At 35.0% G+C, this 12,595-nt stretch overlaps 1 protein-coding gene across 1 annotated transcript in view; it reads right to left on the reverse strand.

Moving 5' to 3' along the window:
- BRCA2 (BRCA2 DNA repair associated) overlaps nt 1-12,595 on the reverse strand; it is a 71,263-nt gene that overhangs the window by 50,701 nt on the left and 7,967 nt on the right. Inside the window, exons 9-11 of the mRNA XM_076009517.1 lie at nt 10,966-11,077; nt 8,180-9,280; nt 1,005-5,987 (exon numbers count right to left, since the gene is read on the reverse strand). Coding sequence (XP_075865632.1) covers nt 1,005-5,987; nt 8,180-9,280; nt 10,966-11,077 — 6,196 coding nt within the window. The remainder of the gene's footprint in view (nt 1-1,004; nt 5,988-8,179; nt 9,281-10,965; nt 11,078-12,595) is intronic.

Genomic DNA, 12,595 nt, shown 5'->3' on the forward strand with positions numbered 1-12,595 from the left:
AAGACATACACATCCAGCTAACTTAATACAGTCACATGCCACATAACATTTCTGTCAACGACAGACCACAAATACAATGGTGGTCCTGTAAGATTATAATAATGGTCCCATACAATTATAAAATTTTTACTGTACCTTTCCTACGTTTAGATACACAAACACTTATCATTATAATTGCCTACTGCATTCAGTACAGTAACATGTGCCATTTGTAGCCTAGGAGCAACAGGCTATAGCAAATAGCCTAGATTAGTAGGCTTTCCCATCTAGGTTTGTGTAGGTACGCTCTATGATGTTCACACAATGATGAAATCACCTAAGGATGCATGTCTCAGAATGGATCCCAGTTGTTAAGCGACACATAATTGTAGTTGAACATTGTTAGATATACAGTTAAAAGGGCAGACAGAATATAGCCCAAATAGCATTAAGATCATGATATTATATTCTAAGGATACTGTTTTTAGACCAACTCCTAGATGAAAAATAGCAGGCAAACCAAGGCCTTCTGAATGCTGACTTTTATGTGTCAGGTTCAGGACTCAGTGCTTTAGATGACACCATTTTCGTTCTCATACTTACGCTGTGGGAGGTGTCATTGGTATTTTATAGATAAGGAAACTGAGGCTCAGAGAAGTAGGGTGAAGCCAGAGTCTGAACCTCTGCTATACATGCAAAAATAGTTAACAAGTTGGTACTATGCACGTTTTGTTAAAACATGAAGAGTTTCAACTTTTCTAGTGAAACTGAAGCTTAACAGTAATTTCTCAATTGTAACTATATCAATAATCTCTAAAAATGCATTAAGAGATCCTCAAAACATAATTTCTTGGTATACAGATTCAGAGATATCAAGTCAAATCACACTCCCCTCAACTACATATAAAAGCTGAACAAATATACTCAGCTTATAACACTCTAATTGCTCACATAATAAGACTATTAAGGACTAAACACTTTTAAAATAGTGATTGGCAAACCAAAAGGTAAAAATAAACACTTACCACTTGAAACAAGGTCATCTCCTCTTCTTTTTCCAATTCGTGAATTTAAACAAACTGTTTCCTCATTTTTTTGGCATGTAAAAAGAGAGTGTTCAGCATGACTTGGTGGTTCAGAATCTGTCAGTTCACCATCTTCCATAAAAGCTTTGGCAATCTCCACTGCTTCTGTTTCAAGGTAATTTTCGGAATCTTTGGGGTAAGTAGAACACACTTCTATATCTGTTTTCACAGGAACATCAGAAAAAGTTTCAGATTTACCAATTTTCACTTTTATGTTTTTAGATAAAGCTTGTTCTTTTCCCAAAATATGAATGTTCTCCACAAGTGATACTTTGGTTCCTAATGCCAACTGTTGTTCGTCTTGCTTAAACTCAGACAGACTTGGAGGAACTTTAATAAAGTGATTATTTTCTGAAGAGCTGCTTTCAATATTATAGTTATTTGATAATTTAAATTCTTTACTGTAGGCTTTTTCCATTTTTGAGTTCACAGAATATGCTGGAGTTCTCTTATCAGTACAAGGAAGAGAAGGTATTTTTGATATATCTTGTCTAGATGTAGGTGAATGCTGAAGAGTATGGTCAGTTCTGATGAAATCAAATTCCTCTAACATTCTCTTAACTTTGTGTAAGGCACTTTCTGAAATTGAAACTTGTTTTCCACTTGCTGTACTAAATCCAGAGAAAGCAGATGAATTTACTACATTATACGAAAAGCCTTTTTGGGGTGATATTAAATTTTGGGGGATATGCATTGTTTTTTCTTCTCTTGTGAACTGGTCTAAATATTCTTTATTACTTTTAAAGGATATTTTGGAAAAGAGTTGCTTGGCACTATCATCTATCTCAGAAAACACCTGTCTTGCCTTTTGTAATGAAGCATCTGATACTTGTATGGATTTTCCACTTGCTGTACTAAAAATCCCACAAGCATTTGTAGAAGAGACTGACTTGGGAAGCTCCCCTGTATTAAATTTACATATACTTGAAGTTTTCAAACTAGAATTACAAGGTGCTTTTTTAGAAACTTTCTCCAATCCAGACATACTTTGGTCATGTAAAAGTTGCTCACTTTGAATGTCAGCAAAAACCTTATGTGAATGCATACAACATTCTTCATCAACAACTTTATCAGAGTTAGAAAAAATAATATCCTCTGAATCATTTAATGCCTTATAATGACCTGCCCCAATTTTTGTTTGGCAAGCGCCAGATTTACTCTCAGTGTTTGGCTGAATTACCTTACTGCCATTGTCTGTAAATAACTCTTTTACTTTTTTAATTGTTTCATGTGAAACACATACTATTTTACCACTGGCTGTGCTAAATGCAGGTGGCCCTACTTCAAAATTATTTGAATTAGATACAGACAATTTAGTGGATGTATTTTCATCTTTGCATAATGAAGAGTTAGTCACAAGTGTCTGAACACAAGTATCTTCATGTACAGTTTGTGGGTATGCATTTGCTTCTTTTACAATGGATATTATTTCTGAAAAGCTACTGTTTTCTTTATCTTCAATATTCTTCACCACTGGCTCAATACCAGAATCAATTATATTTTTTGAGAGATATCCTGAATCATTATATACCTCATGAGAATAACAAGAATTAGAATGGCAGGAATAGTTGTTAGACAAGTTACTGTTACCTAAATAAGTTGAATCTTGCTCTTCAGAGAGATGATTTTTGTCATTTTCAGTTATAATACTGTTTGAAGCACTTTCCTGTGAAGGATTTCCTCCATAATACTCAGAGTATTCCTTTGCACATATAACCTTGGCAGTATTTATTTTTTCCAGTTGATCACCCAATTCTCCTTCTCTAAGCCATTTTTTTGCTTCAAACAGTGAAGCCTCACTCACAGAAATTCTTCTACCATGTCCTGTGTAAAATGCTAAAGCTGAATTTTCAACGGCTGAATAAGGGGACTGATTTGTGTAGCAAATTGTAGGACTTTTTGCTGTTTCTTTTTCTACATTTTCATGTACTTTTACTTTCAAAGAGATATCATTTGATGTCTTGAGATTTTCAGACTGTCTATGCAAATGATCACTTAAGGGCCCAGGTAACACTGTATTTGTATTAGAAACTTGATTTTTCTCATTATCATCTAGAGAATTCTGCATTTCTTCACACTTTGGGACAGTCGTTATCTCAACTGTCTCACATGCTAATATAAGCCCTTCTTTACAGTCTCCTCTGTCCTTTTGGATCTTTAATCCTTGGCTAAAACTGGTGATTTCATCAATATATTGCTTTTTTTCATCAAAAAGATTTTTTACTTTTTCCAAAGATTCCTTTGCAATATTTACTTTTTTCCCACTAGCTGTATGAAAACTCAACAGCATAGCTTCTTTGATTTTTTCAATTTCACATTCAGGTTGTTGCTGGAGGGTTGCTAATTGAATTCCAGTACCAACTGGGATACTTTCTTTTAATATTTTATTTTCAAACATGTCTGTTTCCTTATTACGTAAAATGTCCACTTCGTTCTTACTTATGCCAGAAAGTAATTTAGAATTCAAGGAAAAGTTATTCAATTCTTCTTCTGTTTTTTGATCAAAGAAATTTACTTTATTTAATGACTCTTTGGAGATGCTGATATTTTTGCCACTTGCAGTCTGAAAGGATATATCAAAAATCCCCAGATCTTTTATATTTTGCTCAATTTTACTAGCAGTTAACTGTTTATGTGAAGTATCAACATGACATGCTTCCCCAGCTTTCACAATTTCCAGACAAGTTAAATCTGACAAATTTTCTTTAATTTCAGTGTTTCCCTCCTTCATAAACTGGCTAGATAATTTAAGATTGTGCTGATCAGTACCTGGCAAGTCATTTGCATCTTCATGAATATAAACTATATCATTTTTATTTGAATCATGGCCATCAGATTCTATGTTACAAGTATTTCTACTAGTGGCAGTACATTTGTTATTTTCACTTTCAGTATTTCTCTTGTAATTTTCAATATTTTCTTCAACAAAAGTGCCAGTAGTCATTTCAATATTATTTTGTAATATTAATTGGCATTTATTTTTCTCATTTAAATTTTTATCATTGTTATGATTTTCTATTTTAAACATTGAGACAACAGAATCATTATAATTACTTGAAGAGAAACTTCTTGGATCTACTTCTATAGAAGGTTCCTCATTAATATTCTCAATATCACTAAACACTTTCACAGCTTTTTGCATAGCTTCACTAGAAACATTCAATTTTTTGCCAAGAGCAGAATAAAAGCCTCTAAACTCCACTTCATTTTCACCTGTTAAATAACCAGAAACACTTTTGTTACAGTTGTTTTCCAATAAGTAAGTGAACTTTTGTTTAACTCCAACTGCACCTTCAAATTTCTTGCTGTTGTCTACCTGACCAATAGATGAGGCATTAGTTGTGACATTAAGATCAACATCTTTCCATTCTTCAGTAGTATTTAAGACAGTCATCTTGTTTGCAGGCACTTCAAATGTATTATTTGGTATTATGTGACTTGGTTTTCTAAACTGTGTAAATTCAAACTGACTTCCTGATTCTTCCAATATAGTAGAAAGTTCTGTAATTTCTGCCTTTTGGCTAGGTGTTAAATTATTGTTTGAATTAAAATCTAACATCTGAGGAGGTATGTCACTATTTTCACAATTAGAAACAAATGGACTACTCTGCGCACATGCAGATACAGTATTAACTGACTGTGAAACAAACTCATGACCTTTGCTCAGTTTCTTCTGATTATCTAATGCCAAGGTATTTATAATTTCAACACAATTTAAACTAGTAGGATACTGTTCTTCAATATCTTTGAAGAGCAATTTACTTTTCTTAATGTTATGTTCAGAGAATTTTATTTCTTTATTTGAAGCTGTTCTGAAGCTACCTCCAAATGTGTGATTTGAAACTGGATATAAGGGTCCTACCCATTCATCCATGTAATCATTTTTGTTTGCTTTCTTATCTATATCCAAGGAGATGTCTGATTTTACGTCTTGACCTAGAGTCATTTTTAGATGCTGCTTTACACTGTTTCTGTTGTCCTCTGTAAAATCATAAACTGTATCTGATGAGTCCAAATCTTTTGTAATCAACACTTGGGCTGCTTGTTTGTCATCTATGTCTGCATATAGTACCATCGTAGAGTTCTTGAGAATGAGCTCTTTTATATGACCGAGGTCTGCTTCATTAAGTTCTTCAGTATTTCCTAGAACAGGATTATTCCTTTCATTAGTTACTTGAAAGACAAAATTATTCTCGTCTTGGAAAAGTTCTTCAGAGTTTGGATTGAAAGTTATTTTTGAAATTAAAGTATTTTCTTCTTGGTCTTTTTGGATTATTGATAAATTTGTATTTTGGTTGAATTGCATCTTTGTTGAAGGTGATGCTATTGTTACGTATTTTTCAGGTGGTACCAGCTCAGCATTTTTAGAATTTTCATTTAAAAGACATACTCCTTGATTCTTTTCCATGGGAATATTTTTGGTTAATTTAAAATCAGCTTTATAATTCTTACATTTTAATTTTTCTGACATTTCGTATGACTCTTTTCCTCTAGAAATCACAACTGGGTTTGACAGAGGATCCTTGGAGGTACAAGTTAAAGTAAGAGTGCTGGTATTATCGTGGTCATATAAAAGACTTTCCTGGGATTGAAAGTGAATACTACTACATTCTACTTCTGAATGTTGTACTCCAGGTTGACATACTGCAGACAAGGCCTTTTCTTTTATGTTTGAAACTTCTTTATTTTTTGGATCACATGTCAGACAATCAGTTTCTGGGGTTATAAATGACTGCAATTTTTCCTTACTAATTTTTGCTTCTTTATAACCAAGATCTTGAGAGATTATTGTATTATTAGAAGAACTGCTTTCATTACTGGAACCTTTCCCCAAAATTGTCCCAAAAGAGCTGGTTAAGGACAAAGACGGTTCTTCAGAATTATTCTGTAAACAGTTTCTTTTGACAGAAGAACGCAACAAACCTAAACATAAAAGCACAAAATGACAAAATAAAGTTAAGGTACTGTCAATCACATTCACTTGTTTTCACTAAGTTAGAAAGGTAGTGTTTAAATCAGGAATTACATGAAAAGAAGTGAATGTCAGATTTAAGAAATCAGAGAGAATCTTAAATACTCTCTATTTTGAAGCTGCTACATTTTTAAGCCAAAGATAAATAGAAGCTAAGTACTTTTTTGGTAATATGTATCAACTCAATCAAAATTAGCATCTAGTTCAAGGAGGGAGCTAGCTACCATAAATAAAAGTAATGTGGTTTTTTTTTGAGACAGGGTCTCACTCTGTTGTCCTACATAGAGTACAGTGGCATCATTATAGCTCACTGCAATCTCAAACTTCTGGACTCAAGCAATCCTCCTGTCTCAGCCTCCTGAGTAGCTAAGACTATAGGTGCCGCCATGATGCTCAGCTAATTGTTTCTATTTTTTGTGGAGACGGGGTCTCACTCTTGCTCAAACTCCTGAGCTCAAACAATCCTCCCTCCTTAGCCTCCCAAAGTGGGTGGATTATAGGTGTGAGCCACTGTGCCCCACCTAAAAGTAATTTTTATTAAACAATGAAATGGGAACAAATTCATTGCTAATATTGGTGTAGTAGGAGATAGAAAGGGCAGAGAAAAGGGATTAGAAAAGTAACTATTTCCTTCAGTTCTTTCATATTGAAAAAAAAAATTTTAAAACAACATCTATATACGAAGGGCCCCCAAAATTACCTAATCTCAATTATAAAGGCAAATGAGATAAACTGCTTTATTCAGTTAATTTTCTTGACCCTCTGAATTTTCTACTAACAAATCAAAGTTCTTTTTATTTATTTATTTATTTTTTTGAGACAGAGTCTCACTTTGTTGCCCAGGCTAGAGTGAGTATCATGGCATCAGCCTAGTTCACAGCAACCTGAAACTCCTGGGCTAAGCAATCCTACTGCCTCAGCCTCCCAAGTAGCTGGGACTACAGGCATGTGCCACCATGCCCAGCTAATTTTTTTCTATATATATTAGTTGGCCAATTAATTTCTTTCTATTTATAGTAGAGACGGGGTCTCGCTCTTGCTCAGGCTGGTTTCGAACTCCTGACCTCGAGCAATCCGCCCGCCCTGGCCTCCGAGAGTGCTAGGATTACAGGCGTGATTCCTGTAATCATGCCCAGCCCAAATCAAAGTTCTTAATCACATTTCATCAGCGATCATATATTAGCTTATTTCATTGGCATTAATTCTGATACACAGAGCATCAAACATTTTTCTCTGAAAATTTAACCCATACCTCGAACACTTCTTCTGTACTCCATCCAGTCCCACCAACCCTACTACTATTCACTGAGCTATTTAGCACTCACTAAAATCTTCTCATAGGGAGATAAAATCCCTTTTTAACAAATTGGTTGCCATACCATGAAAAAAAATTTTTCCTTGGGGCCATGGTATTTTATTACAAAAATAGAATAGAAACTTTGAAAACAAAAGGATCTTTTCTAATTTAAGGAAAACATGGTACTTTTTGTTTTCTGTGCCCACAGGTATGGTGAATAAGGTAAAGAGATGTAAGTTACATATGCTTTACAAGGCCCTAGGCTCAAAACTAGGGTGAGTTAAATATACAGTTTAATCTCTTGATAAGTGAACTGTTGCTAAAACAAAAAATAAGTCTCACTGTGCACACTCTGGGGACTCAGAAATGGAGCATAACTCTAAGCAATCTCTAAAATATTTAAGAAAATTATGTAACCAAGAAACAATCATTATTTTAGAACCGGCTTACATTAAGTTTAGCTAGCAATTAGTTTCTCTTTTTACATGCTTTAGAGAAAGTACATAGTATATTGCACCACATACTTACAGAGTGGTCCAATTTGCATATAATAACATTTTTTAAAATTAAAGCAGGAATTAAGTAACCAAGCTCTTAATGTTTATGAATGAAAAGCTGTCTCAAGATGATTATACATATACTATGAAAACCAACCTAACAGGTTTGAATGAAATGATTCTAAACATTGGTAATCATAGGCTTAAGCAATAACGTATATAGATACTGCCTGAAATTGAATATGATATAGAGATTTTAACAAACCAGAAACAAACTACAGAAGGAAAGCAATCACCATCCATAAAACTACATACATTATTTGCCAAAAAAAAAAAAAAAAGAGGGTACCTGAATCAACATTTGTAAATGTACGTGGAGCTTGAAAAACATTTGCTTCAAATTGAGCTGAATAGTTAGTTATTTCTGATTTTTGGTCTTTCTGTATTTTTTTTCCTTGATAAGATGTTTCATCATTTATAGCATAAATAAACTTCTTGGTTTTCTTTTTCAAAGTGGATATTAAACCTGCATTCTTCAAAGGTACAGAAGTATCTGTGATAGTGGCTTGCCAGCTTTTATCAATTGAACTCGGACATAAAGAATCCTCTTTCTGTGAGCAAATAGCATATAGTTCCAATTGACTTTCAGATGTTCCTGATTTTTCTTTCAAGTTTGGATCAGTCATATTACCCGAGAAAACTGCACTGAAAGTCTTTTCAGGTGATTCTCTTATCCTGAATATAGACTTTTTAATACCCTGAAATGGAGAAGCTATTGAAGGAATTCTGGATATTGCCTGCTTTACCACAAGAATGGAGTCTTCATGAGACTCATCACCCTTATTTACCACTGTTTCCACATTTAACATCTTCTCTGGTTTTGGTAGACTAGAAATGTGTGGCAAAGAATTTTCTGAAGTAATAAAATTGGTATATTCTTTCTCTGAATCTACTAGGTCTTTTTCTGAATTGTTTTGGTCACAAGAAGAAATATGCAGTAGGGGTATTTTCTCCATCTGGGTTCTGCTTAAATTATCTGAGAGGGTTAGCTGAGACCATTCACAGGCTGAAGACTCTAAAACTTCCTTGGAGATTTTGTCACTTCCATTCCCAAAGGGCTTCTGCTTTGCTACATTTGAATCTAATGGATCACTATCTTTTGGTTTCATTTCAGATGCAAATGAGTGTTTTTCTTTCAATTGTTTTTTAGGTTCTTCATATTCACCAGTTTTTGTTTCATGGAAAACTTTCTTCCTAGTCTTGCCAGTTCTTACTTTTTTTAGATTTTCTGTTCTATATTTAGAATAACATAATGAAAAACTATCTTCTTCAGAAATATCTGCAACTGCTTCATGGACTTCATCTTCTAGGGCATTTGGTATTGACTTTCCAAAGTGATCTTTGCAGCTATTTGCTTTATCAAATGAATTCCCTAACATTTTCCCCAATCCTGTTAAAATTTAAAACAGAAGCACATGAATAACATTTTATAATACAACCATATAATTTCTATTATTCTCACAACTTTTCTCATAGTAACAGTATATATGGTATACATTAAATAACACATATTCAGCATTTAAAGGGTTATTCTCCATGCTATCGTGTTTCCGAAAATAAGACCTACCCATAAAATAAGCCCTAGCAGGATTTCTAAGCATTTGCGCAATATAAGCCCTACCCTGAAAATAAGACCTAGTGATGGGTGTGGCTATGCAGCGTATCTGCACAACCCATGCATTTCGTGGCAGAGTGGTAAAGAAGACAAGCAGCCTAAGAAATGACAGTGAGCTAGCACCGTTTATGCTATCCTGCATTAAGCTTAAGCCTGTTATCCAAAGTGAGGTGACACAAGATCAAGAAAGCGGGCTCCACATCTACTCGCCATCAAATTGGTACTGATTAAAACTATGGTGCTCAAATGGTGATAGTGCCCACCAGAGTTTGAGGGAGGGGGAGATACACATCTTAGGGTTGTGGCGAGCATTGTGTATGGGGGGAGGGAATACCTCTAACCCTTTCTAGGGAAAGGCAAAGATATACAATGTAACCCAAAGATCAAAAAAAAAGAAAAAACAAACTTTTATCGGGTGGTGGGCAGATGGGAGGGGGGAGGAGGGGAAGAATTTATACTTACAAAATAGGTGCCATGCGCACCACCTGGGGGTAGGACTCGCTTGATGTTTTGGTAAGGCAGGGGGAGGGGGGAGGAATGGCAGGGGCAATATATGTAACTGTAACAATATTTATACCCCCATAATATGATAAAAATAAAATTAATAAAAAAAGATGACGAGCAGCCTTTCTCATCTGCCTCATCGTGACAGCTACTCTCCCAGAGGTGACTGGAAAGGTGCAGGTAGCCCCACCAACAAGGTCGGCTCCCTGTGTTAGGTCTCGGCCATCCTGTGCGTGCTGCAAGCTGAGGCTTTCAGGGGAAAATAACACATCCCCTGAAAATAAGCCCTAGGGTGTCTTCTTGAGGAAAAATAAATATAAGACCCTGTCTATTTTCGGAGAAACACGGTAGCTACTTTTTTTGGCTAGTCACCCTTTCCTGTCCTTCTGATTTGCCTTTTATTTATACTCCAATCCCTAATAATCTTTGTTTACCAGCTTTACACAATTAAAACTCACCTAACTGTACTATATAGACAATTTAATATTCTAAGACCTATCAAACCAGATGTTCCAATTTTGTGTCCTTGAAACTGAGAGTAAAGTCTAATTTTATGTATGTATATACATACATACATGACACAGACATCCAATCCTACACATTTATGCAGATGTACATATATACTAAGAAAAATTCAATATTTCAATGACCTGAGTAAATTGTGATATATCTCAACATTTAGTTACTTATACATCTTATTTTTACCGGAAAATTTTGAGCAATAGGTTTTGTTTTGCTTTTGTGTCACAACAACATATTGAATAGTAAGTACTGTCTTAGTATGATGTTTAAATATTATCATCTAATTCAAGTTAGTTTCTACTCTCAATGCCTTGAGACAAAACACTACCTCAGTAAAGAACGTACAAGCAATGTGTTTTCTCTCTAGGAAAAGAGGAGCAATCCTTCAATGATGTCAATTAAAGATAGTAGTTCAACTAAACAGAAGGACTTACCATGACTTCCCTCTTCCCTTTGATTTTTGTTTCCATGGTCTGTCACAGAAGGGATAGATTTATCATTTTTCTTCAGACTTTCATCATGGTTAGAAAAATAGCTTTTCAAAACCTGCAAAAGTTATAGTTTAAAATCACTAGTATAAACACTCTCAACACACATATAGTAGGTCCCCCCTTCGTCTGCAGTTTCACTTTCTAAGCTTTTAGTTACCTGCCCTCAATCTAGGTCCAAAAATATTAAATGGAAAATTTCAAAAATAAAGGACTATAAGGTTTAAATTATGTGCCATTTTGAGTAGTGTGATGAAATCTGGCACCATTCTGCTCCATCCCACCTGGGACATGAATCATCCCTTTGTTCAGTAGATCCATGCTGTATACACTATTGCTTGTTAGTCACTTAGTAGCTGTCTTTGTTATTGGATCTACTGCCACAGTACTGCAGTGATTACATTCAAGTCACTCTTATTTTACTTAATAATGGCCCCAAAGTGCAAGAGTAGTGATGCTGGCAATTCGAACATGCCAAAGAGAAGCCATAAAGTACTTCTTTTAGGTGAAAGGATGAAAGTTCTTGACTTAATAAGGAAAAAAAAATCATATGCTTAGGTTACTAAGATCTGTGGTAAGAACAATTCTCCTATCTGTGAAATTGTGAAGGTGGAAAAACAAATTAATGCTAGTTTTGCTGTTGCACCTCAAACTGCAAAAGTTACACCACATTGTGTGATAAGCATTAAGATAAAGGCATTAAATTTGTAGGTGGAAGACATGAACAGAAAATGTGTTTTAACTGATAGCAACATGTACCAGAAAGCACTGAGCCAATATGAATGACTTCAGCAAGGGATCTCCTGAAATAAGTGACACTAAGTCATTCACTGCAAATAAGCCTAGGGTACATGAATGCAGAAATAGGTTTGGATGGAAAATTGTAAAAATTACTGGCGGCAGAGTCTGCTGATGAAGAAGCTGCTGCCCCATGAGTACAGTACGATAAGATATTTTGAGAGTGCATGCGCATTCCCATAACTCAGTACAGTATATTGTTATAATTGTTTTATTAGTAGTTACTATTGTTAATCTCTTATTGTTCCTAATTTATAAATTAAACTTCAAATAGATATGTGTAGAAAAAAACATATATCTAGAATTTGGTACTATCCTAGGTTTCGGCATTCATGGGGGTCTCAGAATGCATCCTCCACGAATATGAGGGGATTGCTATACAAATGCAACTTAGAGAGATAGCAGAGTGTCATAGGAAATCAAGGAAAATCACATACAGGATCACATTTAGAGACTTTCTCAAAAGCTCAGAGAAATTATATATTAGGGAATAGAAATGCAAAATAATTCATTCTTAATTCATTAAGAAATTCAAAATAATTCATTAAGGCCGGGCATGGTGGCTCATGTCTGTAATCTTAGCACTTTGGGAGACTGAGGGGTGAGGATCGCTTGAGGCCAGGAGTTCAAGACCAGCCTGAATGAGAGCAAGACCTCAGCTCTACCAAAAGTTGAAAAATTAGCCAGGTGTGGTGGTGTGGGCCTGTAGTCCCAGCTACTTGGTAGCTGAGGCAGAAGGATCACCTGAGCTCAGGAGTCCCAGGTTGCTGTGAGCGGG

Source organism: Microcebus murinus, chromosome 13, assembly GCF_040939455.1.
Source record: "Microcebus murinus isolate Inina chromosome 13, M.murinus_Inina_mat1.0, whole genome shotgun sequence".
NCBI lineage: Eukaryota > Metazoa > Chordata > Mammalia > Primates > Cheirogaleidae > Microcebus > Microcebus murinus.